Source organism: Macrotis lagotis, chromosome 8 (genome assembly GCF_037893015.1).
Source record: "Macrotis lagotis isolate mMagLag1 chromosome 8, bilby.v1.9.chrom.fasta, whole genome shotgun sequence".
NCBI lineage: Eukaryota > Metazoa > Chordata > Mammalia > Peramelemorphia > Peramelidae > Macrotis > Macrotis lagotis.
The window spans coordinates 186,136,989-186,162,757 of NC_133665.1; the positions used below are offsets into that span (position 1 = coordinate 186,136,989).

General features: G+C 40.7%; 1 protein-coding gene across 1 annotated transcript in view; it reads right to left on the minus strand.

Moving 5' to 3' along the window:
- CACNA2D3 (calcium voltage-gated channel auxiliary subunit alpha2delta 3) overlaps positions 1 to 25,769 on the minus strand; it is an 804,577-nt gene that overhangs the window by 234,545 nt on the left and 544,263 nt on the right. Inside the window, exon 15 of the mRNA XM_074199069.1 lies at positions 22,318 to 22,392. Within this exon, the coding sequence (XP_074055170.1) occupies positions 22,318 to 22,392 (75 nt within the window). The remainder of the gene's footprint in view (positions 1 to 22,317; positions 22,393 to 25,769) is intronic.

Here is a 25,769-nt window from a genome sequence, read left to right on the forward strand (position 1 = left end):
AAAACTGAGTCAAACCTCTTAGAATACAAATCATTCCTCAATTGCTAAATGGTCAAAGGATATAAACAGGCAGTTTTCAGATGAAGACATTAAAGTTCACTACAATCATATGAAAAAAATCATTGATTTAAAGAAACAAAAATTAAAACACATCTGAATTACCACCTCATTTCTATTACATTAGCTAATGTGACAGAAAAAAAGAAAATAATTAATGCTAGAGAAGATATAGGAAAACTGGGACTATAATGTATATTAGTGGAGTTGTGAACTTATTCAATCATTCTGGAAAGCAACCTAGAACTATACTCAAAGGGCAATCAAATGGTGCATACATATGTTTTAATCTAGAAATATCACTACTAGGTTTGTATCCCAAAGAGATAATGAAAAAAGAGAAAAGGATCTACATGTACAAAAATATTTATTGCAGTTCTTTTTGTGGTGCCAAAGAATTGGAAACTGGAGGAATGACCAACAATTGTGGAATGACTGAACAAGTCGTGTTATATGAATTTAATGGAATACTATTATGCTATAAGAAATTATGAACAGGTTGATTTCTGGGGGAAAAAAGACAAAAACGAAAATCTGTAAAGACTTTCATGAACTGATTCGAGTCAAGTGAGCAGAACCAGAAGAACATTGTACACAATAATGGCAACATTGCACAATGATCAACTTTGATAGACTTAGATCTTTTCAACAACCCAGTGATCAAAGACAACTGTAAAATTTTTGTGATGGAAAATGCCATCTGTTCAATTAAGATGGTAGAGAGAAGCCAGAAACTTCCCGAAGTTCTCCTAGACTTCCCTCAGAAACAACATTAATCAAGTCTCTAAATGGATTCTGGAGGGACAGAACCTACAAAAGAAAAGAGTTGAACATTTTCCAGTTTAAGATATATGCGTAGGACTTTAGATAAGGTCTGTCTTCTTGCTAAGGCAGAAGAGCAGCATGACCCAGTGCAGGGAGCAGAGATCAGCAGAGGAGTGGTGTAAAAGAGGCCAGCAGGAGGCTTCAGCTGTGGCCCCTGGGTGTTGGCACAACTGGATTGGATAACTCTAGCCAGGGAGCACACTACTAGCATTCCCAACAAGGAAGGTCTGTAAGCAGGTCCTTCCCCAAAACAAGAACCTTGGTATAGCACCCATGTAGCCCAGGGGCAGAACTTGAAATTAATAAGAAAAGTCAGAGAAAAGCCAAAGTGACATAAAGATACCATGGAAAAAAGATCACAACACTTTCTAAGAAGAGAATGGCAGAAAAAGTACTATACATGAAGCCCCAGAGGGGAATATGAATTGATCTCCAGTCCAAAAAGACCTCTTGGAAGCACTCAAAAAAAGATTTGAAAAATCAATTAAGAAAAATGGGAAAAGAAATATAAACGAAATTCACCTTCTTGCAAAAGGAAGCACAAAAATTGGCTGAAGAAAACAACTCCTTCAAAAATATAATTGGACAAATGTAAAATAAAACTCCCTAAAAAGTAGAATTGAGTAAATGGAAAAAGAAAATTACTCCTTCAAAAATACAATTGGGTAAAGAAAACAAGATCTTTAAAAGTAGAACTGGCTAAATGGAAAAGGAGATGCAAAAGCTAACTGAAAAAAATAATTCCCGGAAAAATAAAATTGGCTAAGTAGAAGTTAGTGACTCTATCAAGAATCAGTTGGATAAAATTATTTTAAAAATAAAAAAAGAAGAAAATGTAAAATATCTTATTTGGAAAAAACAACTGATCTGGAAAATAGATCCCAGAGAGATAATTTGAGAATTATTGAACCACCTGAAAGAAATGATCAAAAAAAGAGTCTGGACAATATCTTTCAAGAAATTATTAACAATAACTGATCTGATATCCTAGAACCAGAGGGCAAAGTGGTCATTGAAAGAATATACTGGTCACCTCCTAAAAGGGAACCCAAAATGAAAACAGCAAGGAATATAGTAACCAAATCTCAGGTGAAGGAAAAAATACTGCAGGCAGCCTGAAAGGAACAATTCAAATACCAAGGAGTCATGGTCAGGATTATGGGGGACTTGGCAGCATCAATATTAAAGGATCGAAGGGCTTGGAATATAATATTCTGAAGGGCAAAGGACCTTGGATTACAACTAAGAATCAAGTACCTAGCAAAATTGAGCATAAAAAAAGACATTTAACAAGAAAGTGACTTTCACATTTTCTTGATGAAAATATCAGAGCTAAAAGGAAAATCCAATATTCAAACATGAGACTCAAGAGATTCATAAAAAGGTAAATAGTGGGGGGGGGGGAAGAATGTAATTCAATAAAATTAAACTGGTTCCATCACTACATGGGAGGATGATTCCTATAACTCTTGAGAACTGTATCTCTATAATAGAGATTATACTTAGAAGTTATGAGCATAAATTGATTTTGATGGGATGATATAAAAATTTGAGACATTTAATGAAAGGGATTGTATTGGTATGGGAAGAAGGAGGAGACACATTATGTGAAGAAGTGCAAAGGACCTATTACAGTGGAGGGGAAAAATGGAAAGGTGAAAGGTGCTTGGATCTTACTTTCATCAGATTTGGTTCAAAGAGGAAATAACACAAACACTCAGATATTTAACTTACCCTTCTGGCATAAGTTGGGGAAAGGGGGAAGTGAAAATCGGACTGAAAGAAGGGAGAATGGAAAGGAGAGGAAAAGTAGGAGATGAAAGGGGAAAGGAACTGATAAAAGAGAATGCAGATTGAAGGAGGAGGTGGTCAGAAGCAGAAGAGAGGTGAGAAGGGATAGAGTAAAAGGAAAGAGTAAAGTACAAATGAAGGGGAGATAGGATGGAGGCTTAATGGGATGAAGTCTCCCATAAAAGAGAAGTGGATATCAGAGTGGTAGAAAACAGAATCCTACAATATATGGTTTACAAGAAACACATCTGAAGGGGTAGCTAGGTGGTTCAATGGATAGAGCACTGGCCCTGGAATCAGAAAGACAGGTTCAAATCTGGCTGCAGACACTTATACCTACTAATTTTTAACTGTGTGATGTTTGGCAAGTCAACCCCATGACACCACAAAACTCCCAAAAGAAAAGAAAACAAGAAATATATTTGAAGCTGAGAGGTATACATAGTGGACAGGTAAAAGGCTATAGCAGAATATATTATGCTTCACCTGAAGTGAAAAAAGCAGGGGTAGCAATCCTTATCCCAGACAAAGCAAAAGCAAAAATTGATCTCATTAAAAGAGATAAGGAAGGAAACTACATCTTCCTAAAAGGTACCATAGACAATGAAGTAATATCAAAACTAAACATATATGCATCAAGGGGTATAGTTTCCTAATTCTTAGAGGAGAATCTAAATGAGTTACAGAATGACATAGGTAGCAAGACTATACAAATGGGGAACCTCAACATAATTCTCTAAAAATTAGATAAATCTAACCATACAATAAATAAGAAGGAAATTAAGGAGGAGAATAGAATTTTAGAAAAGTTAGATGTGATAGACCTATAGAAAAAACTTAATAGGGATAGAAAGGAATATACATTCTTCTCTGCAGTAAAAGGCACCTACCCAAAAAGTGAGCATGTAGTAGTGCATAAAAACCTCATAATCAAGTGCAGACAGGCAGAAATGTTATACGCATCCTTTTCAAATCATGATGTAGTAAGAATCACATGTTATTAAGTGAAATGGAAAGACAGACTAAAAATTAATTAGAATAAATGAACTAATTTTAAAGAATGAATGGATCAAACAATAAATCACAGAATAATAATTTTCTCCAAAATAATGAAGATAATGAAACAATATACCAAAACAGGTGAGATACAGACAAAGCAGTTATGAGGGGAAATTTTATATCTCTAAATGCTTATAAGAATAAAACAGGGGGCGCCTAGGTGGCGCAGGCGGTAGCTAGGTTGCGCAGTGGATAGAGCACCGGTCCTGGAGTCCGGAATACCTGAGTTCAAATTCAACCTCAGATGCTTAATAATTACCTAGCTATGTGGCCTTGGGCAAGCCACTTAACCCCATTGCCTTGCAAAATGCTAAAAAAAAAAAAAAAGAAAAAATAGGGGAAAAAATAAAATAGAGAAAGAGTTGCTCAGTGAATTGGGAATGCAATTAAAAAAGTAGAAAAAGAACAAATTTTAAATCACCAATTAAATACCAAATTAGAAATTTTGAAACTCAAAGGAAAGAATAATAAAATTGAAAGTAAGAAAACTATTGAACTAATAAATAAAACTAAGAGCTAGTTTCATGAAAAAAAATAATATAGGAAAAAACTTTTTGTGTTAATTTGATTAAAAAAGTAAAGAAAATCAAATTGCCAGTATCAAAAATGAAAAGGATGAATTCGTCATCAATGAGAAAGAAATGAAAGTATTAATTCAGAACTATTTTGTCCCATTTCATGACAATAAATCTGACAATCTAAGCGAAATGGATATTTACAAAAATTTAAATTGTCCAAATAACAGCAAGAAATAAAATTCTTATATAACTTTATTTCAGAAAAAGAAATTGAACAAGTCATCAATGAACTCCCTAAGAAAAAATCTCCAAGATGTATTTATGAGTGAATTCCATCATCCATTTAAAAAAAGCAATTAATTCAAATTCTATATAAATTATTTCAAAAAAAATAGGCAAAGAAGGAGTTCTGTCAAATTCCTTTTATGACACAAATATGGTAATGATACATAAACCAGAAAGTGTCAAAAAGAGAAAGAAAATTATGGACCAATTACCCTAATGAATATTGATGAAAAATTTTAAATAAAAATAATAGCAAAGACATTACAGCAAATTATCACTAGGACAATACATTATGATCATGTAGGATTTGTACTAGGAATGGAGGATTAATTCTATATTAGTAATACAATTAGGCTAATCAAAAAAATAAAACTAAAAGAAATCATATGATTATTTCAATAAATGCTGAAAAAGCTTTTGAAAAAATACAGCACCCATTTCTATTAAAATCACTATAGAGCATGGGAATAAATGGGATTTTCCTTAAAATGATAAGCATATCTATCTCAATTCCTCCACAAGTATTATATGTAATAGGGATAACCTAGAAGCATTTCCAGTAAGATAAGGAGTGAAATAAGGATGCCTGTTACCACCAGTTATTCAACATTGTATTAGAAATGTAAGGTTTAGCAATAAGAGAAGAAAATGAATTGAAGGGATTAGACAAGGCAGTGAGGAAACAAAACTCCCACTATTTGCTGATGATAAGAAAATATACTTAGAGAATTCTAGAAAATCAATTAATGATTATTTGAAATGATTTAACAACTGTAGCAAAGTTGAAGGATATAAAATAAACTCAAAAATCATCATTTTTATGCATTTTAACAACAAAACACAACAGCAAGAGATAGAAATAGAAATTCCATTTAAAGTAATTATAGACAACATAAAAGACTTGGGAGTCTACCTGTCAAAACAAACTCAGAAACTATATGAAAACAATTAAAAATACTTTTCACACAAACAAAATCAGAACTAAACAACTGGGAAAATGTCAATTGCCCATGGATAGGCTGAGCTAATATAATATAAAAGACGATTGTACCTAAATTAAATTACATATTCTGTGCCATAGTAATCATATTACAAAGAAATTATTTTATAAACCTTGAAAAAAATAGAAGCAAAATTAGTCTGGAAGAACAAAAGGTTAAGAATATCAAGGGAATTAATAGAAAAAAATGGAAGGAAGGTGACCTAGCTGTAACATACCTAAAATTATAACATAAGGCAGCAGTCATCAAAACTGTTTGGTACTGGTTAAGAAATTAAAATGGTTGATCAGTGAAACAGATTAAATGACTATAGGAATCTACTGCTTGATAAAGCCAAAGACTAGTTTCTGGGCTAAGACTTCACTATTTGACAAAGATGGCTGGAAAAACTAGAAAATAATATGGCAAAAACTAGGCCTAGATCAACATCTCACATCAAGTTAAGGTTGAAATGTATACAAGATTCAGCAAAAAAAGGTAATACCATTAGCCAATTAGGGGAACAAGGAATAGTTTAACTGTCAGATCTATGGAGAGATAGGAGTATATGAACAAAAAATGGGAAACATTATAAAATGCAAATTGGATAATTTAGATTACCTTTAATTGAAAAGTTTTTGCACAAAAAAACATACAAAGCTCAAAAAATGCAAACAAGATGAAAAGGAGTGAAGAAAGTTGGGAAATAATTTTTTCATCTAGAATTTCTGATAATGGACTCAATCACTGTTGATTAGGGAAATGAAAATTAAACAACTCTGAAATCAGATTAACCGATGTGACAAAAAAAGGAAAAATGATTAATATTGGAGGGGATGTGGGAAAACTGGGACACTAATGCACTGTTGGTAGAGTTGTAAACTGATCTAACCATCTGGAAAGCAATTTGGAAATATGCCCAAAGGTCAATAAAACTATGCCATCTCCTTTAATCCAGCAACATCAATGTTAGGTCTGTATCCAAAGAGATAAAAAAAAGGGGGGGGGGCAAAGATCCACATTACAAAACTATTGCAGTTATTTTTGTAGTGATAAAGAACTGGAAAGTGAGGGGAATACGAACAAATGGTGGTATATGTGTGTGATGGAGCACTATTGTTCTATAAGAAATCAGAAAAGTCTGGAAATACTTATATGAACTGATGCTGAGTGAAGTGAGTCGAACCAGAAAAATATTGTATACATTAACAGCAATGTTGTGTGGTGATCAACTATGATAGACTTAGCTCTCCTCAGCAGTACAATGATCAAAGACATTTGTAATGGACTTGTGATGGAAAGTACCGTGCACATCCAAAGACAGAACTGTGGAGTCTGGATGCAGATCAAAGCAAACTATTTTATGTTTTTGTTTTGTTTTTCTTTCTCATGGCTTTTTTCCTTTTTGTTCTGATCTTTCTTTCACAACATGACTAATATGGAAATATGATTAACATATTTCAGGGGGAGGGAAGGGAAATGAAGGAGGGAAATGTGAAACTGAAAATATTATAAAAATGAATATATATATACATATACACACACACACATATGTGTGTATAAAATGCCATCCACATTCAGAGTCTGAATGCAGATTATTTTCATGTTTCCTGTGATTTTTTTCCTTTTGTTCTGTTTCTTCTTTTACAACATGACCAATGTGGATTTATCTTTACAGGATTACAAGTATAATCTATAACTATTTGCTTACTGTCTCAGGGAAGAAGTATGGGGAGGCAGGGAGAGGGAAAATTTGAAGTTCAAAATATTATAAAAATGAATGTTGAAAACAACCTTTATATATGACTGAAAAAAATTACTATTTACCAAAAAAAAGAGGTTCATTAAATGACATACATTTTCATATTCAACCCTTAGTTATATGAAAAAAAAAGCTGCTATTATCTCCATTGTTTGGATGAGAAAACTAAGACTCAAGGTGGTTAAGTGAATCTCCCAGGGTCACATGAGTAGTAAGATTTATTGAAAGAATTTCAATTAGGGCTTCTTAACTTCAAAATCAACCCTACCGCTTCTGTGGATCACAACACATACATGCTGACTTGTTCTTTAGAGTTCAAGAACCTGGGTTCAAATTCTGACTCTTTTATACTCCACTTCTGTGGCCCTGGGAAATTCATGTAACCTTTCTGAGCCTCAGTTTCCCCATCTATAAAATAAGGGGTTGGACTAGATGACCTATTCGAACCCTTCTAGCTCTAAATATGGGATGATTATAGCCCCCATCTTTGTACATCCGTAAATCCTCTATAGAAAGAATGTTCATAGAGGTCTGAAATTCTGCTTTGGACCCTTTCTATCTAGGGGACCATGAGAAATTCACTGACCCTCACTGAGGGTCTGGAGGGGGCAGGATTGGTGGGGGAGGGGGAAGGAGACAGCCTCCCATCCAAATCAATGACCTGGTGTTTCTGCTGGGCTGGCACTTGAGAGGCCGACCTTTGTTTCCAGTCCTGGACCATCCAGTGTTCCTATCAGGGCTAGTGGGGCAATCCCGCTAATGCCATGTCCTATCAGAAGGAGGGCATTGAAGGGGGGGTGGGGGCTCCCTTCCTCGGAGAACCCCCTCGGCCCCTGGGATTCCAGTCACCTCCTGAGGACCTTATCACTGTGATGATGTAAAACTGACAGCTGTTTATAATTATTTGGGCTTTGGGTGGAAATCATTAAAACCATCTGCCTTTATCTGAATGCTAGCTACCAGACTTAAGCCCATGGGGCTGCTCCTACCAAACTTCAAACAGGGCAGGGAGGAAGAAAAGACAGCTCCCCACATTACTAACAAATTTTCGGTGATTCATTTACATGGACAACCAGTTATTTCAACAGCCTTCCAACCTTTAATTATCTTCTAAATATATGGAATTTGGGACTGCTAATTAGATAGCAATTTAATGCTCTCCTAGGGATTCAGATGCACCATTGCTTTTTTTTTTCAATGGAAACTCCAATAAGAATCATTCCTGGGTGCAGATGACGGTGTTCTTTGGGGATTCAAGGGACTGAAGAAGCTTGTGGACTGGCAGCATATTCTGCCCTAGGGAAAGAGGGGTCTTGGCCCAGAGAGAGAGAGGCAGAGACAGAGCCAGAGAGAGAGAGAAAGCGACAGAGAGGCAGAGGCAAAGACAGAAACAGAGAGAGGGCAAGAGAGAGAGAGGGCAAGAGGGGAGAAAGAGAGCGAGACTCGGAGAGACAGAGAGAGGAGAGAGATATAGGGGCACACAGACAGAGACACACACACACACACACACAGAGGGGTGGCGGGGGGTGGGTGGGGGAACAGAAACAAGAGGCAGTTCCTAGGCCACTCAGGGAGGTCAGTGCTGGTCCCCCAGGCCCACAGGTCTCTGATCTGAAGCAGGAAGCTGCTGGTTGCATCCATCCTCGTGCTGTGTGTGTGTGTGTGTGTGTGTGTGTGTGTGTATGTGTGTGTCAGTCTGCATGTGTGTCATTGTGTGTGCATGTGTCAGTGTGTGTGCGTGTGTGCATGTGTCCTCCCTCATCCATCTGGCCATGGTGTTAATGAACACTTCATGGCTTCCCCAGGTGGGGGGGCAGGGGGTGCTGAGCTCCATGTCCTGCGCCCCAGTTTCCCCTACTCTCCAGGCCTGTTGCAGGAATGCAGAGGTGGCCTCCAGTCAGGCTGTGGCTGAGAGAGAAGCTCCTGATCCATGAGCTGGCATCTCCTGGTACCAGAAGGCTGGGCTGGGGTCTAAGCTCCACCTGGTGGCTCACCTGCTGGCCCCTAGGGCCACTGGAATGGGGGTGGCTGGCAGGCCCCAAAGGTCAAGGGGCTTGATCCCAAACTATCCCAAGCACTAGAAGTCAGTTCCTCAACCCAGAGCATGGAATTCCCTTTTGGCGAGGTGAGCAGGGTTAACTCATTCTGGGCCAGGGCCCTCCCGTAGCCCCAGGTAGGAGATTGGGGGAGACCTCCATGGGTCGGGGGCCTCCCCAGTCCCTGGGAGCCAGCAGTCAACTCTGCCATCCTCATTCCAAACCCAATTTCCTTCAGGGCCCCACCCTCGGCTAAATTAACAACATAAAGCCACGGCTTCCTGGCCTTTGAAGCACATGTGGGGATATTCCATGGAGGCCGGCTCAGCTCTGTGGCAAACAAATGCCATGGCTGGAGCAGCAGGGAAGGGTCCAAGAATGAACCATCAGGGGTTGGATAGGATGGATCTTGAGGGGGACCCAGGCAAGAGGGTCTGGGTGAGGATGGCTTGGCTGGGCAGAGCAGGTGGGATACCAAAGCCAATGGACAGATGGCAAGTTTTTTCTAAGTTACCAAGTAAATATTTCCTAACAGGCCTTGGAGCCCCTCATTTTCCCAGTTGCCCATGGCCAGTAGAAGGGTGGTCTCACCCCTGAGATGTTCCCAAAGAGGGATGGGGTGGCAAGTCACAAAGATGGTGAATGTGGGATCAGAAGATTTGGTCCAGTTTCTGCCTTACAAGCTTCTAGCTCTTAATCCTGAGTAACAGTGGCACCAAGAGTGAGTTTTTCGAGATAGTTCTAAGGGTGCTCTCTTAATGACAAGTTCCTTCCCCTCTGGGGTACTGGATGGTCTGACCTCTTCAAGTTCCAGGTACTGGAGCCTCTACCCCAATCTTTCCCCCAGAGATCCCACCATCCTTCAGTTCTCTAAGGTAAAAGTCTTTTCCTCCTTGAAATTTCCCTCACCCTTCAGTGGTGGTCCTACAAGAGCAGGCCGAGGCAGGAGGACAGAGGAGGGATGGAGGGGGCTGCCTTAGCATGGGGAGTTTCCTCTGCCTTTGCTGGATGGTCCTCCAGCAAAGTTGAGACTTCCTCCCGTCCAGGATGATGGAGGAGAGTCATGTTCCCACATGCTCTGGCCTGGGTGGCCTCTCAGGGCCCATTGAGCACCTGGGTCTCTGGGCATCCCCCCCATACACACACACACACACACAGGCTGAAGTCTCCCAGGAAGCTGCTGGGAGGCCACTTGGATCCTCTGAGAGTTACTTGTCTTTATGGCTTTTCTCTCTTTATTGAACCCAGGCTCCCAGGACATGGAACTTGACCCACCCAGAATTCTCTTCTTCCCTTCACCCAAGGACATGCATATTATTGGTGCTCACCACCCATTTGTGCCATGAATGAAAATGAACACTTGATGAAGCCCTTGGTGCCAACAGAACAGACTGAGTGCAAAGGGAAGAGGTGAGAGTCACCCCCAAATGGGGGGGGCCCTCATGAGTCCTTCAACCTGTGGGCATGGGCTCCTTTGCTGAGATCTTGGCCAGTTCCCCCCTCAGCAAATCCTGTGATTGCCTCCCAGTTGGCTCCTCTTCTGGCCTTTCCATTGGAAAGTGGGGTGCGAGGCCACAGTGGGCCCTGGGAGGGGCTCTGAAAGGTCATTCCTTCCCTGTCCTCTGGGACTGCCCCCCACTAGCATCCTCAGACCTGACCTGGGGGGTGTGGAGGAGGAGCAGGAGGAGGAAGGGCAGCTGCCCAGGCTGCCCTACCCCTACCCACTCTGGCCCCTGTGCAGACCGGCAGCCTACTGTGGCCTGGGCCAGAGCCAGAGTGGGCCGGGGGCGCCACCTAATGGCCAGGCCTGCTCAGTTCCTTGGGAACCTGGCCTGCAGGTGAGGGAGGCGTGTGTGTGTGTGTGTGTGTGTGTGTGTGTGTGTGTCTGTGTGTGTGGTGAGTATGTAGGGTATGTATGTATGTGGAGGGCGTATGTGTATACATGTGTGTAATCTGATTCTGGAGTCTGCCAGTCTTCTGCTGGGCTGGGGGGCCACCTCTACCATACCCCAGGTCTCAGGGCCCTGGCCAGACTCCCCTCTTTGCCTCACAGTTTTCCTCCTGTCTTATTGAGGAGTGGAAACAGAGGAGAGGGAGAGGGCTGGTGCACAGAGCCCCCCACGCTGGGGTCTGGGGGCTGCTAGGTTTCAGGGGGCTTAGAAGCTGCAGTGGAGAAAAAGACTAGCACCAGCATCCATGGGGACAGAGCTACTCCTTCACTTTGAGTGGAAACTAGTGTTTGCTTTCCTTAAAATTTCTTCAGCAATATCATTCTGAGAATTTGACCGGAGGTTTCCTCGTGAGGCCAAAGGGTCCTGTGGCACCCTGGAAGATGAAGATGAAGAGCTGGTCCTTAGGGAAACTGGAAAGAGAAGCTTTTAAAATGGACACTCCTGAGAACCCATAGAGGCCAAGTCTCCCAGATTGAAATGGGGAGTGGGGGTGGCACACATGGAAGGAGAGGAAGAGAAGATCAAGACACTTGCCCACCAAGGCACCCCCTTCCAGTCTGTAAGACTGCCCAGGTTTACAGAATAATGAACAACCTGCAACATGCTTCATCAAGAGCATCCCATTCCTTTATGAATCCTCATTCCTTCGTGATTCCTCCCATTTTATAGATGAGGACACAGAGGCCAACTGATGCAGCCAGGGTCATACAGTTAGGAAGTCACTGAGGGTAGATTTGAACCCAGGCCTCTCTGAGCCTTGGGCCAGCGGGCACATTCACTGTCCCCCAGCTGCCGCTGCCCTCAGGTGCCAGGCACTCCTATAATCCTGATGCTCTCAGAGGATGTGGATTTGAACCCCAGCTCTGTCAGTCAATCAGTGAATAAACAAGAATTAAGCAGGAACTAAATAAAGAAAAACAGTGATCTGAGCAACCTGAAAGGAGACACATGCAAAGAACAAAGTTGGAACAAGCCCTATTTGGCATGATCTGGAGATGATGGGCAGAGCAAAGAGAGCAGGAGTAAGGGTGACTGGGCCAAGCTCTCTGTGGAAGATGATGTTTGGCCGAGGGCTTGGAGGGAGCTGGAGGAACTGGGAGGCCAAGATGAGGAAGGAGAGCATTCCAATGACCTGGGGATGGGGGCAACCGGGGGGATGCCCAGAGCCAAGAGATGGAGGGTTTAGTTGGAAGAACAGAGACCAAAGCATGCATAGAGGAGGGGAGTAAAGGAGGTAGAGCCTCTAGGAAGATTAGAAAGGAGGGGATTTTGCCTGTGATCCAAAAGGTGATGGGGAGTCATTGGAGTAACCTAAGGAGAGGGGTGCAGAGAAAGCGTCAGTAATGTCACTTTGCCTGATAAATGGAACCAACAAGCTCTGAGTTGAGTCTCTCGCTACTTGTGTGGCCTTGGGCAAATCATTTCCCCAAATGGGCCTCAGTTTACTCACATGATGGGTTTGGACTAAATGACCTCTAGGGTTCCTTTCAACTCTAGAGCTATGGTCTCCAAAATATGATAAAAATATGATAATCAAATGACAGAGTGTGGGCTACAGACTATTACATCATTATCCAGAACTCAGTCCACCTCAGGACTACTTGGGGTTTTCTGCCAGGGGTGATTCACCACTTTTTATTTCTTGGGATTGTCCTATTGGGAACTTTAGAGCATGCCCAGACCACCTAGCATAGTACCCCAAAGGGACTTGCCTGGGCATTACCTGACAGGGTGGCACGCTGTATGCTCTACCCTATGGGAAGGGGTGCTCTTCTGTACTGACTGTGGAGCCTGAACAGGCTAGAACAGGCCACAGCTTTAAAATGGTGAAATGGAGACAAGCATATACACATATATACATTCATTATCTTTGAAGTGAAATGAATGTTTTCTTCCATTTTAATTTTTAATAAGTGAATAATTTTACAATAAATGTTTATGATCTCTATCTGCCATTCTTTCTGGATTTCCTAATCTTTCTTCCTTAGTCTTTCCTGACTCATATAGTGTACATAGAGGGTAGAGATCTTAGTTCATCCATAGTATGGAAGCCAAGAACTCACTCAGGGAGGGGGGATGGACTACCTACCCCTGCTGTATTTTGCTTTTACCCTGCCTCTTAAAACTGTTGGTTTCTACTCTGTATTTTTTGTCCTTCTCAGTTTCTAGTGTTAGTGATGATCCCTCTAGGCTTGGGAGTTGGAGCCATGGCAATTTTGAGCTGGGATTCCAGGTGGGATCTTATAGTCCGCTTACCCATCATGGAAACCCTGATAAGATGGGGTGTCTGAAACTCAAGCCCAAGGTATCCCCATAGGAGAGGTGTAAAGGAACACACCTGTCCTTTCAGCAATGGGAGGCTAGTGTCCATGGTCACACTGTCTTGGGCAAGGCATCTTTACTACCATTTGAATTGGGTCCTTGGGAATTTTCTTCTGTTCTAGTGCTTTGAAAGAAAATTTGTTCCTGATATTGTTTTGGTAGTTGATGTTGCCTCAGTCTCTCTGTTGGTGCCTTGGGACAACTGGGAGTGGGCAAGCCAAATGTTTATTCAAATGGTGCTCTAGGAAGTCCATTAGGAGTTTATGTTCTTCTCCAAAAGGAAGACAGAGAGTGTGCTCAGAACTCTAGAGGGTCCCTAACAGTGAGAGAGAGTTGGGAACGCAGAGACAGAAGAAGAGTAGGAGAAAAGAAAGGAGGGAAGGTTGGAGGAAGGAAGTTTCTTAAATTACACTGCTCTCAAAGTGACCTATCAAATTGTCAAAGAAGGTAGCAATTACAATTTTGCACTAATTTGAGGTTATATTTAATCTGAATGACAGTAAAAGTATGATTCAGAAGCATCTCTGGGAGTTCTCCCAAGATCCTCTCCTGTCCTTACCAGTACCAGAATGGGCAACTTTCTGCCAGTTCCTCCACCCCATGGCTACATGTGCTGTCACAGGGTGGGTAGAGCCAGGGCATGACTGCTCATGGCTGCCAGGGCCCTCCCCTGGAGACTTCAACTGCACAAGCAACCTGTCCGCTCTTCTTCCTTCAGGACAAACTGCTCAAGTTTTATGCACCAATTAATTTCATAATTGAATTATGAGTGATGGACTAAACTGATCAAGGAAATGTTTCACTTCTGTCCATCCCCCCCCCAATTTGGCAGGATGATTGGCACATAGTTGCCACCTAATAAATACTTTTGATTGATTAAATACTAATAATTGGCATTTGAATAATGTTTTAAAGACAGAAAAGTGCTTTATATATTATTTCTCTTAGAGCTCACAATGAGTCTATTAGGTGCTATTTTTACTGCCATTTTCCAGATGAGGAAACTAGGGTTCAGAGAGGGAATGGAAGGTCATTAAGTTGCTTATAGTCTCATAGTTAGAAAATGTCCAGTGCAGGATTTGAATTCAAGTGTAACCTACTCCTGATCCAAGGATTCATTCAGTTAGACTATGCTGCCTGTTGCCTTTCCAAGTTTGTAGATAATGGAAACCCTGATGCATCGCTAACCCATTGGATGATGGAGTCAGAATCCCAAACCATCTGGACACATTGGCCATTCTGTTGGACTCCACCATCATTAAAGGTGGGAGGGTGAACACAAGAGGTCAAGGGGAAACAACCCCCGAGGAAGGATGCTGAAGGAAAAACCACTTTGCAACCCTTGGAAAGATGTCTGGGGCATCGAAAGGTTAAAGATCAAGTCCAGTGGCATATGGCTAGTATAAGCAAGATCTAAAACTCAAAATCAGTTCTTCCTGGCACTCAGGTCCATCATCTCTCTACCTCACTGACTTCAAGTCCCGATACTCTAAGTGGACCTGGAATCTTTGGTATAAAATAACTTCATGGTCATAGAAAGGGGCAGATGAGATGATGAGATGGGAAAAGGCTGTCCGAACAAATCTGGAGGTTAGAGTGGATTGCAAGCTTGATGGGGGTCAAGAGCATGAAAGAGAAGGAAAAAATATCAACGAGACTGGGGGACTTGAGCTGCATTATGAGAGGCCCCAGTTTGGGGGAATGGGGTGATTAGAGTTCCATTGGATTCTGCTCCAATCACTTATCAGTTGGAATTGTTTTTGTTGATTAGTTTTGTCTGACTCTCTCTGACCCCATTTGGGATTTTCTTGGCAAAGACTCTGAAATGGTTTGCCATTTCCTTCTCCAGATCTACCAGATGAGGAAACTGAGACCAGCAGGGTGAAGTGACTTGGTCAGGGTCACACAGCTAGTAAGTGTCTGAAGTCAGATTTGAGCTCAGGAAGAAAAACTCCAGGGCTAACACTTTATCTAAGCTGCCATCTAGTTGCATGTACACTTGTTCAATCCATATCTGGAACTAAATAAATTCCCCTGAACACTAAACAAATAAAACCAACCTGACAAACTGAGGAACATTCAGAGGATGCTACAAAACGATCCTACAAGCATTGATGGAAGGATCTGGGGTTGTTGCTGATGCCATTGGTATGGGGGGGGTGTTTTTTATTTTTTCTTTTTACCTCCGAGAAGAGAAAGTTTGGGGCAAATCTGATCCTACTATTTTAAAGGACTCTCTTGTTTATATAGACTCAAAGAGGAGTTACTAAAAGGACAAATGTAAGTTAGATTTAAAGTGGGGGGGGGAGTAGGAAGCTTTTTAACAATCCAAGAACTAGGGAGACTTGAGTTCCTTTGCAGAAATTCATTAGCTAAGTGACCTTGGACAAGTCCCCTGATTTCTTTCAGACTGTCTCCTCAACTGTTAAAACAGGGTTTATCAAAGCACCTCCCTTCCAGAACTGTAAGGACAAAATTAGATGATATTTGCAAGGCACTTTGCAGACCTTAGTTCACGAAATGAACAGTAGATGTCAACATCATAATTATTATTAATATTATTATTGTCATTATTATTTCCCTTGGACTAAAAGTCTTCAAATCAGGGATAGATAATCATTTGGGGAGGGTTAGAGTAGGGATTCTTTTTTAAAGGGGGGAACAGGAGAACCTCTGTGGCCTCCACCAACTCAAAAGATTCTGTGAAGTTGTTTCTCAATATGTTTATTAGATTTCAAAAGGGAGCGGAGGAAGCTGGCCCCAAAAGGAACTGGCAGGAAATCTATCTGCTGGGAAGACCCCAGAGATGAATGGAGCAAAGAACACTTATCTGTAACAAAACAGGACCTCCGAATCCCTGCCAAGATCATGAAATCAAAGAAGGCTTTCCGAGGCCAGTCCACATGTGTGAGCAGCTTTGGAGACACTACACACTTCACACCCAACGATTGTACATGTTTTAAACAAATATTGGATGAAATCAAGTCAAACAGAGTAGGGGGAGAAGATTGCATTGGACAAAAGACAGAAATCTTGGTTGAGGGAAGGCTTCACTTGGCTGGAGGAGCTCCTGGAGGAAGGATGGATGGGTTCTCCCAAGCCTGCTTCTGGCTCTCCTCAGTCTGGCTCTCGCATCCTCCTGTGTTCCATGGCTGTTCTTTCTTGGCAGAAAACAGAGGGGACATCCCTGTCTAAAGAGGATTCAGCTCTGTGACTCAGGTTTATAGGAAAGGGGGCAAGCCCTCCACAGTCAAGCTTGCCAGGGATGCTACTATGTAGGGCTATCCTTAGGGAGGATTGCAGCCAATGTGGCCAGCTGCCTGGGATAGACATGTAGATTCCCAGAGGAAAGAGAGAAATTGTCTCCTTTCAAAGTTCCCATCCCAAACAAATGAGTGAGTAAGTAACAGCTGGGCAAGATTCGGTCACTCATCCATCCTTCCATAGATTCCTTCATTCAACACATATTTATGGATTAGTTACTACTGCAGCAGGTGAGACAGCCCCAGAGCTTCTAGCCAATTCAGCAGACAGCTATCAAGCTAATACTAAGTATCAAACTCTAAGGATAAATACAAATATGAAAGAAAAAAAGAGAGAGAGAGAGAGACTGCCTCTAAGAGATTCCCATTCCATTGGACAACAATCAAGAGATAATCAATATAAATATCTTCAAAGTAAATTGAAAGGCTGTAGGCCTTGGAATCAGAAGACCTCAGTTATGGTGGGCCAAGAAATTCTCTAATGCTGGAGGAACTGAAGTTAAATCTGAGGTCACTGGTCCTGAGTTGCCTGATGAAGCCATACACTGGGACTCTTCTTGGCTCCTAGCTTTTCCTCTTGCTCCTTGCCAGGTAGAGGACATGGATCCATGAGACAGAACAAGACAGTAGGAATAGTGCTAGGTTTTGATTCTGAGAGAGTGGGTTCAAATCCCAGTTCTGCTCCACTACCTGTATCACACTAGGTAACTTAGCCTCCAGGTCCTCAGAAGAAGGTAACCCAGATGACCTCTGAGAGTTGATTTCACACCCTCCTGCCTATTGCTCTTCCAAATCCAGATTCATTTTCAAGGTCTAACAATGACAATAGGTTCCACCAAGTCTCACCTGACTTCTTCATGCAGACTCTCTCTATCTTGGAACAGAATAGTAGTAAAAGTACTGTTTTGGGATCCAAAGAACTTAGTGTCAATCCTGGCTCTGCCACTCACTCTCTATTGAACCTTGAACCTCCCTGGGCCTCCATGAACCACAGTCCCTTCTTGCACATGTAAGCTTCCATGGTCTTTGTTGCTATGCAATAGAGCTTGGACACTCACCCATTTAGAGCTGGAAGGCCCTTGGACCCAAGGGCCTCACTGGACAGATGAGGAAACTGAAGGGCAGAAAGGTTAAGACTTGTTCAGAGTCTCACAACTCTTAGTATCAGAGCTTACTTTTCTATGCCTTGATGACCATGATGGGATTTAGAGGTAGAAGATGACCTCTAGAGGTCACATCCAGAAGATGAGGAGACTGAGGAAGCTGTGAGGAGAAATAGTGGCACAGTTCTCTTTCTACACTACCCAGGTTGAAAACACTTTGCAAGCTGGAATGGACAGCACTCATTTCACCTTGGCCTCTCCAAAGAGCCATGCACATGACCTTTGAAGACTCTAGACCCTTAAGGATGACCTCTTTGGTGACTGTCATCAAATTTAACACAGTGAGTTCTGTCTCCCCAGATATACTGGAAGATCATGGTTGTAGTCAAGAAAATACAAACTTTGGGTTTCAAGGACCCATATTCAAATCCTGTTTATTTCATTCACTGCTCAGAGACATTAAGCAAGTCACTCACTCCCCAGTTACTTCATCTCTAAGATGCTCCCAGTCCTGAAATGCATGCTGCTCTGATCCTGCTGTTGGGGGATAGAAAGGGAGGGCAGAGACCATGTCTTGAACTTTCTCATATGCTCAGCAGAGTCTGGAAATGCAATTCAGTTCACAATGCATTCATTCAGTCTCTGCTATGGAGGAGGGCAATGAAGGCTAAGTGGAGGAGGGTGGAAGTCAAGAAAGACTTCCCGGATAACGTAGCACCTGGTATGGGCCTTGAATAAAAGGAGGTATGGAATATGGGAAGAAGAGTCCACTCTGGGTAGGAGATATGGAATAAGTAAAGGGACATCCGAGGAAGAGGGGTGGAGAAGCTCTCTTGGCTGGAACCTAGAGCATTTTGAGGAAGAGTCTGAGATAAGGTAGGAAAGGCATTTGGGAATCAGATTGTGGTGGGTCTTGGATTATAGGGTTAGTTTAGACAATGGACCCCCTGATAAATGACAGAATCATAGACTTTGAGTAAGAAAAACTTAGGTTTCATCATGGTCAGCTTTGTATTGTTCTCATGACAGAACCAAGTCTTAGTGAGGGAAAACATGCTGATGGAATTCACACAGAAAGAAATAGCTAGAGGCAAGTGAGCAGGCCTTCAATAGTGAACAATTTTCTGATCAACTAATACATTTCTAGTGTTTCATGGAGAACATGGGCATAGGTAATGGAGAGAAATCAGAGCCTGAGTTATTGAGTGAGACTATGGAGGAAGATGGATCCAGGGACACAAATGTACTGGGGAGTTAAACATCTGACTCTCTTTATCCAGTTCTGTGACTCAACCATCAATAAATATTTAAAGGAAGCGTTCCACATGGCTGATCCTATCCAGGCGCTTCCTATTAGACCATTCTAAACCGTTCTACACTGACTGAGGAATCAGTGATAGTACATCAGATCCATTGCCACAAGCATGTCATACTAAAAAAAAGAATGGAGGAAATTGGTGGGTGTCATAGCTAGCAATAAAAGGGGTTGGGGGAGTACACCCTTAACACCCTTATGCTGATACCTTAAAAGATGCTTGACTACTAGGTTCTGACTAAAGCACATCAACATAAATTTGTTACATATTCTCTCTGTTTCTTATCTAAAATGGAATCCTCCATTAAGTCCAACCATGAGTGGGAGCCAAGACACTATTTTTTATACTCTTCAAGTGGAATATTAATTGAAGAGTCCATTCAACTCAGGCAATTTTGAAAATGTAATAATTAATGTTGGAATAGTTTTGATAATTCTTCTAACTCGAATTTCCATTCTGTCTCCACTATTGGGAAGGATATTGACAGACTAGGAAGGTTTTAGTAAAGGACGTCCAGGATTACATAAGATCCCAAGTTCACAAAGAGAGATGGAAAGGGAATTTTATAGAGCGGATGGTACATGATCATTGTCTCTAGGCTTTCAACAGCTGCCCATAGGAAAGGGGAAATGGGATCTGATTTTTCTGGCCCAGAAGAAAGTACTAGCAACAGTGGGAAGATGAAAAGTGGCCGTTTGGGGTCTGATTTGGGAAAAGGGATAGAGAAGGACACTTTTCTAACTCTTACAGCTACCCAAAGAAAACTAGACAACCCCTTAGATGTGGTAGTTCTCACTTATTGGAAGGCTTCAAGTCAAGGGCTGATAGTAACTTTGGGATTATCAACAGATTCTTAGGCAAGACTACATGGTCATGAGGGATCTCTCCATTACTATAATTCTTTGGGGAGAGGTTCATTGAAGCAAAGCAATATTTGTAAACTGAGTCCTAAGAGATCGTGCTGATTGAATAGCGCTGAAGTTCTCAGAATGCTTCTTTCAGGATCTGACTGAACAATGATCTAAAAACTGGAACAGACTATCTGTTCATCTGGGTATATAGCAATTGCTAATATATTGACCATTCTGGAAGTAGTTTATAAAATTGATATCAGAAACTCAGATTCGCATGACTGAGTAGAGAGAGCTGCAGCCATTTGGCAGGATTATATGCAAATATTGGCAATGAGCATTTTATACTCTCTGCAAAGAAGAAAAAACAACCAAATGTGTAGACTTTTCGGAAAATGGTGGCTTGGGATTCCTTGTTTAATATAATCTTATATCTAATCAGAGTAGAAGTTGCAGAGACAAATTTAGACTTGATATAATTCCTTAGAATTATAGCTATCCAAGGGTAAAAGGGGCTGCCTTATGAGGCTGTCAGTCCCCACCTTTGGGAGGTCTTTAAACAAAGGCAATATGGCCACTTGTAATATATGTTGTAGTGGGGACTAGATATTCATGGAGGAGTTGAACTATGTGACCCATCCAGTTCAGAAATTTTGTGATTTTGATTTTTGGGAATTCATTCATTCATCCTACCAAGTTATTTAGACTCTAACATGTGCAATGACCTGTGAGTAGAAATGATTTTATTCACTGGAAAAAGCTCCTGGTCAGAACTGCTGATTGTCTCATTCAATCTTTCCAATCCCCATTTTGAATAAATAAGCAATTAAACACCCAGCTAAATGAAATGAGTAATTCCTAACATCCCTGTCCAACTGAGCCAAACTAGGCTGCCCCTGAAAGAGTAGTGTGCTAAGGATCACTGTCAAGGCCTTTTTTAAACCAAGACTTTTCAATAATTCTAATGGAGTTACATATGGGATTAGCTATCCAATTAATTCTGGTCTTTTCTGCAAAAATATTGGTGAAATGGGATATTATGGTAAGTGCCAGCTTGAAACACCCATATGGCGGCCACATGTACCCCGAGATGAATTCCCTCATACCAGGACTCTCCCACCAAGACTGGAGGGTGATGGAACTCTATCTAGTGGGAGCGTGTCTAAACAATGAGGCAATCCAGGCTGGAGCCAGTCCCCTCACACAGGAGTGTTGTGTCAATAAACATTTGCATAATGAATGCTGCCGCCATCTTTCTGATATTCACAAGGGCAAAATAGGAAAAGAAAGAATATTTCTTACTGCTAAAAACAATTTTGGCCTTCATTTTTCTTTCTTTTTCTTTTTTATATTAAAAACAATCCTTTTTCATTGTCTTCACTTCACTAGAGAGGTGGGGTGCTATGGGTTTGGAACATTGTATACCATCAAACTCTGGTAACACAATGGTTAGTTTTATGAAATTGATGTCCTTATTTTGTTCCTTTTTCTTATTCTTTGTTATAAGGAAGGACTTTTTGGTTAGAGGAAGAGGGAGGAATATAATTGGAAATTAAGATGATTGAAAAAAAGCAAAAAAGGAAATTCCAAGCTTTTTTTAAAGCAGCTTTCTTGCTTAAACACCAAAATAATGTCACTTTTAACTATATGGTTTAAAACTATTAAGGAATTATTGAACAAATCATTAGGAAAGCTAAAATATAATATACTGCTTTGCAAAGAATTGTTGTTTATAAAGAATGCTCCGTGACTGTTCAACTGGCTGATTAAAGTAATTTTGATCACTACAGATCCAAATCCCATTAGGATGAGATCTGAGATATGAGACATTCCTATGATTTTATGATCTGTAATTGTTACCTCTTAAACAACACTTAAAGTCAATCAGACTTTGGCTAATATATGGTTTTCTGGTGCATGATGATCTTTGTTATAATGGATTTCTCCCTATGTGATTGTTTTTATTAGATAGATCATGCTGATTGATATTAAGTCTATAAATTATCTAATAGCACCTGGAGTATAATAAACAACCTTTAAAAGAGGGGAGAGGGATAAATATATCACTCTTCAAATGACTGCTCATATGCCTATTTTCAAGGGGGCTTTCTTGTAGCACTGTAAATTCTCACATAAATGAAGAAAATCCAATTTAATCTTCAGGTTCGAAAAAAAGGCATAAATATATTAGACTTACCAAAGGCCTGAGTTCAGGATGGGTCAGGATATAGCCATTGTTGGTGATTGCAAAAGCATAGCCGTGAATCCCCAACTGTCACAGAAAAGAGGAAATTTTTAAAAAGTTATAATTAGCCCAGTCCCCTGTGAAACCCTGGAGCAGCCAAACATTCAGTAATGAAGAGCTTAAATTTGGCATTCAAAACTCTTATCGGCCTAGTATTTCATTAAAATGAACACTAAGCTCTGATCCTTGACATTTGGTAGAAATGAAAGCTTGCCAGTGGGATGAGCTGGGTAAATAGCACTATTTTAAAATGGTACATGTCTGCTTGTGAGACACAGCTTCCAATTTGTTGGAAGCAATTCATAACATTTTTTTTCTTTAATACTTCAAAGTCTTATGGGCATTCATTGGTTTCCAAATGAATGCTTGCCCTTAAACCTCCCAAGTAAGTGCCAGGAGAATTGGCATACTGACATGGAAGGCTCTGGGAAGACTACATTTTTAGGGACCCTCTTCTAAGTGTGTCATAGGAGGGTCTCATTTTCCAGAAGTCTCTGAGGCTAAATAAGAATTCAGTCTCCCACCTTAAAGTTACAAGCCTACACTAAGAGGTTGCCTTCATTCTATTATATCTCCCCTAAATTATTTCCTATGCATTTCCACCGACATGAAACCTGAGGGGTCATTGTCAATGCAGAGACCAATTTAATTTATGGTTTCTGACTTAATGGTGAGATGGAAAATAGATGGAGAGCAATGAAATGTTTTATTCTCTTTAAAAAGTGTGGTAATCAAATTTAACACCAAACTTATTTAAATAATAATCCCAGACTTTGGACAATATTTCTATTACACACTTGACTGCACTCATTGGTTACAATAAATTTACCTACAAATAATTCATGTATTAAAACTGGCTCAAGTATAGAACCCCTACTGAGATGCTTCAGAAAAAGAAAGAAAGAAAGAAAACGTAACCCACTTTTGCAAGAGCAAAGAAAAGAATTTGGAAGGACTGGGGAAACCTATTTTTCCACTGAGTTATTTCATAGCTATGAATGGTTCTGATGGTTATTTTCTTTGTGGCTCATGTAACCAAGCAAGGAACTCTTTGAGGATCCAACCTATAGTAGTTTTGATGCAAGAAATCACTCTGTTCGTTAAATTCAAGCTATTGGAAAATTTCCTCAGAGAAATGATAATATTCAGTGAATAGCTTTCCAAGCATTCCATCTGGGGAATGGACATGGGCATGGTAATCAGTAATAGTTAGGGTATGACAGGCATCATTAAAAGGAGTTCCTGAATCATGGAGATCACAGATCCATTTAAGAATTTATTATTTATCTTCAAGTTCATGTGACCAGCTGTTCCTTATAAGGTCTACTTGAGTCTCGGGGTAAAGGTTCGTTTCTGTGTTATTTTAGATAACTAAGAGATCATTTTCTCTTTGAGATGAATGTGGACAAATTTATATTTTCTTTCCAGAAAAATGCCAGGAAAAGTCAGAGGCCTGGCATTATTTGTCGTGCATGGCTCCTTTCTGGGACAACCCAGTGACATTTCAGAAATGACTCTGAAAGTTTGGCTTTTTCCATTAGCACTAAATGACATTGGATGGAAAATCTACAACCTCCATTAAAAAGGCAAGTGATATTTTGAAAGGTAGTTTGTTTCTCCCAGGACAGGCTTTCTTATCTCCCTCATGTCTGTCAGAAGGAAAAGAGAAATGAGAGGAAATTCTATCTGGTTTGTGGCCTATAAGGCTAAAACTCTGAGTATGAATTGTATCAGATTTCCATTCTCTGAAGACTCTGGCCATATTGGTGTTTTTTAAAAAGGTGTAATAATGTACCATATTGGTAAGGAAATAATCATCAGAATAATAACACATCATAATAACAATAATGATAATAACCACTAAGCATTGTATAGTATTTCAAGGTGGTTGATCCGCCATTTTAAATCCATTTTGTAGATGAGGAAACCAAGACTGAGAAATCAAGGAACATATACAGTCACACAGCTAGAAAAAGTCAGGTAAGATCAAAGTATCTATTCTGTTTCCTCTGCCCCATGCATTTCACCCTGGCATCAACCTTCTATCCATGTCCTGAAGTTTCAGTCTGTGTCCCCACTCCCCACAAATGGTCTGTGTTCCTTGGCTAAATCTCAGCTCTCACTGCACCAAGACATTCTCCAAGAACAGATATACAATGCAGTGATGTATGCTGAGGGAGGGAGTTTCACACAGGCCTACACACCCTCCCCCCAAAAGGGCAACAAAACTGAATTCATTGAATAGAACATTTTAAGTATAATTTCAGATATGTACAAGGAAGGAGTGAAGTCTGATGGAAAATCATTTTTTTTTTCTTTATGGAAGAAAAAAAATGAATTCATCCATTTTGGAATTTTTTGGTTTAGGTGTAGACTTGTGTGGAGTTACCTTCCTTAATATGTTTCATAGCATTGTCTATCATTTATATTCTTGAGTTGAAGCATTGAAAGGTTGTGATTCACTCTAGATTTTCCAGTGAGCCTGGGTTAGAGGCAAGATTTGCATCCAGGTCTTTCCCATTCCAAGGCTTGACCTCTATTCCTTAAATGAAGCTACCTTTACCTTTTTTGATCCTCTGTCAATTTACATGTCATATGCCAAAGTAAATATGAGTAGTGATGTAGTAAGTGGTCAGTCAATAAATAACTGTTGGTACTCACTGTGTACCAGCACTATATACACTAAGGTCTAGAGATATAAAGAAAAAGTCAAGAAAATCCCCTGCCTTCAGGAAACTACATCTAAGGAGGGAGATACACAGCTAAATTGGTATCTGCATGATACACATAACTTTAGAAGGGAAGATTCTTGAAATGAGGGGAAGGAGGGGGGATAGGGAACATTTTCTGCAGACAGGAACATTTATTGCTGGAAACTCCAAGTTCAAATTCTGGTTTTCCAGCTTAATGTCTATTTGACTTTGGACAAATAGCTTGCACCTTCTGCCCTCAGTTTCTTCGTTCATAAAATGAGACAGTCAAATTTGATAACCCTATGAATTTCTATTTCAAATGCCCCTGATTTAGGAAACAATCACACTTCCCTTTCAGGGAACAGGTTCTTGAGCTTTGGAGCCAATCAAATCCACAGGCCCTCAGCTGGTTTAATTTAATCATCTCCTCCAATCCTGGAAGTGAGATTATAAAGACTAGGGAGGATAATCTGTAGCATCTTTCATGGCCACTTGAATGACCCATTCCCTCTGCATCCACCACCTCCTTCCCCAATCAAGACTAAGCTCATTCAACTGAATAAAAGTTCCAAGAAAGCTCTGCTCCCTGGACTCTGGTGAACATCCGGGGCCAAAAGCCCAAGGCGGTGAGAGCTGGTGGGAGAAGCCAGGGGCAGTCACCCAGAGACAGCCTGGAGTTCCTCTCCCAAAGAGAAAAGCTTTCAAGGAGGA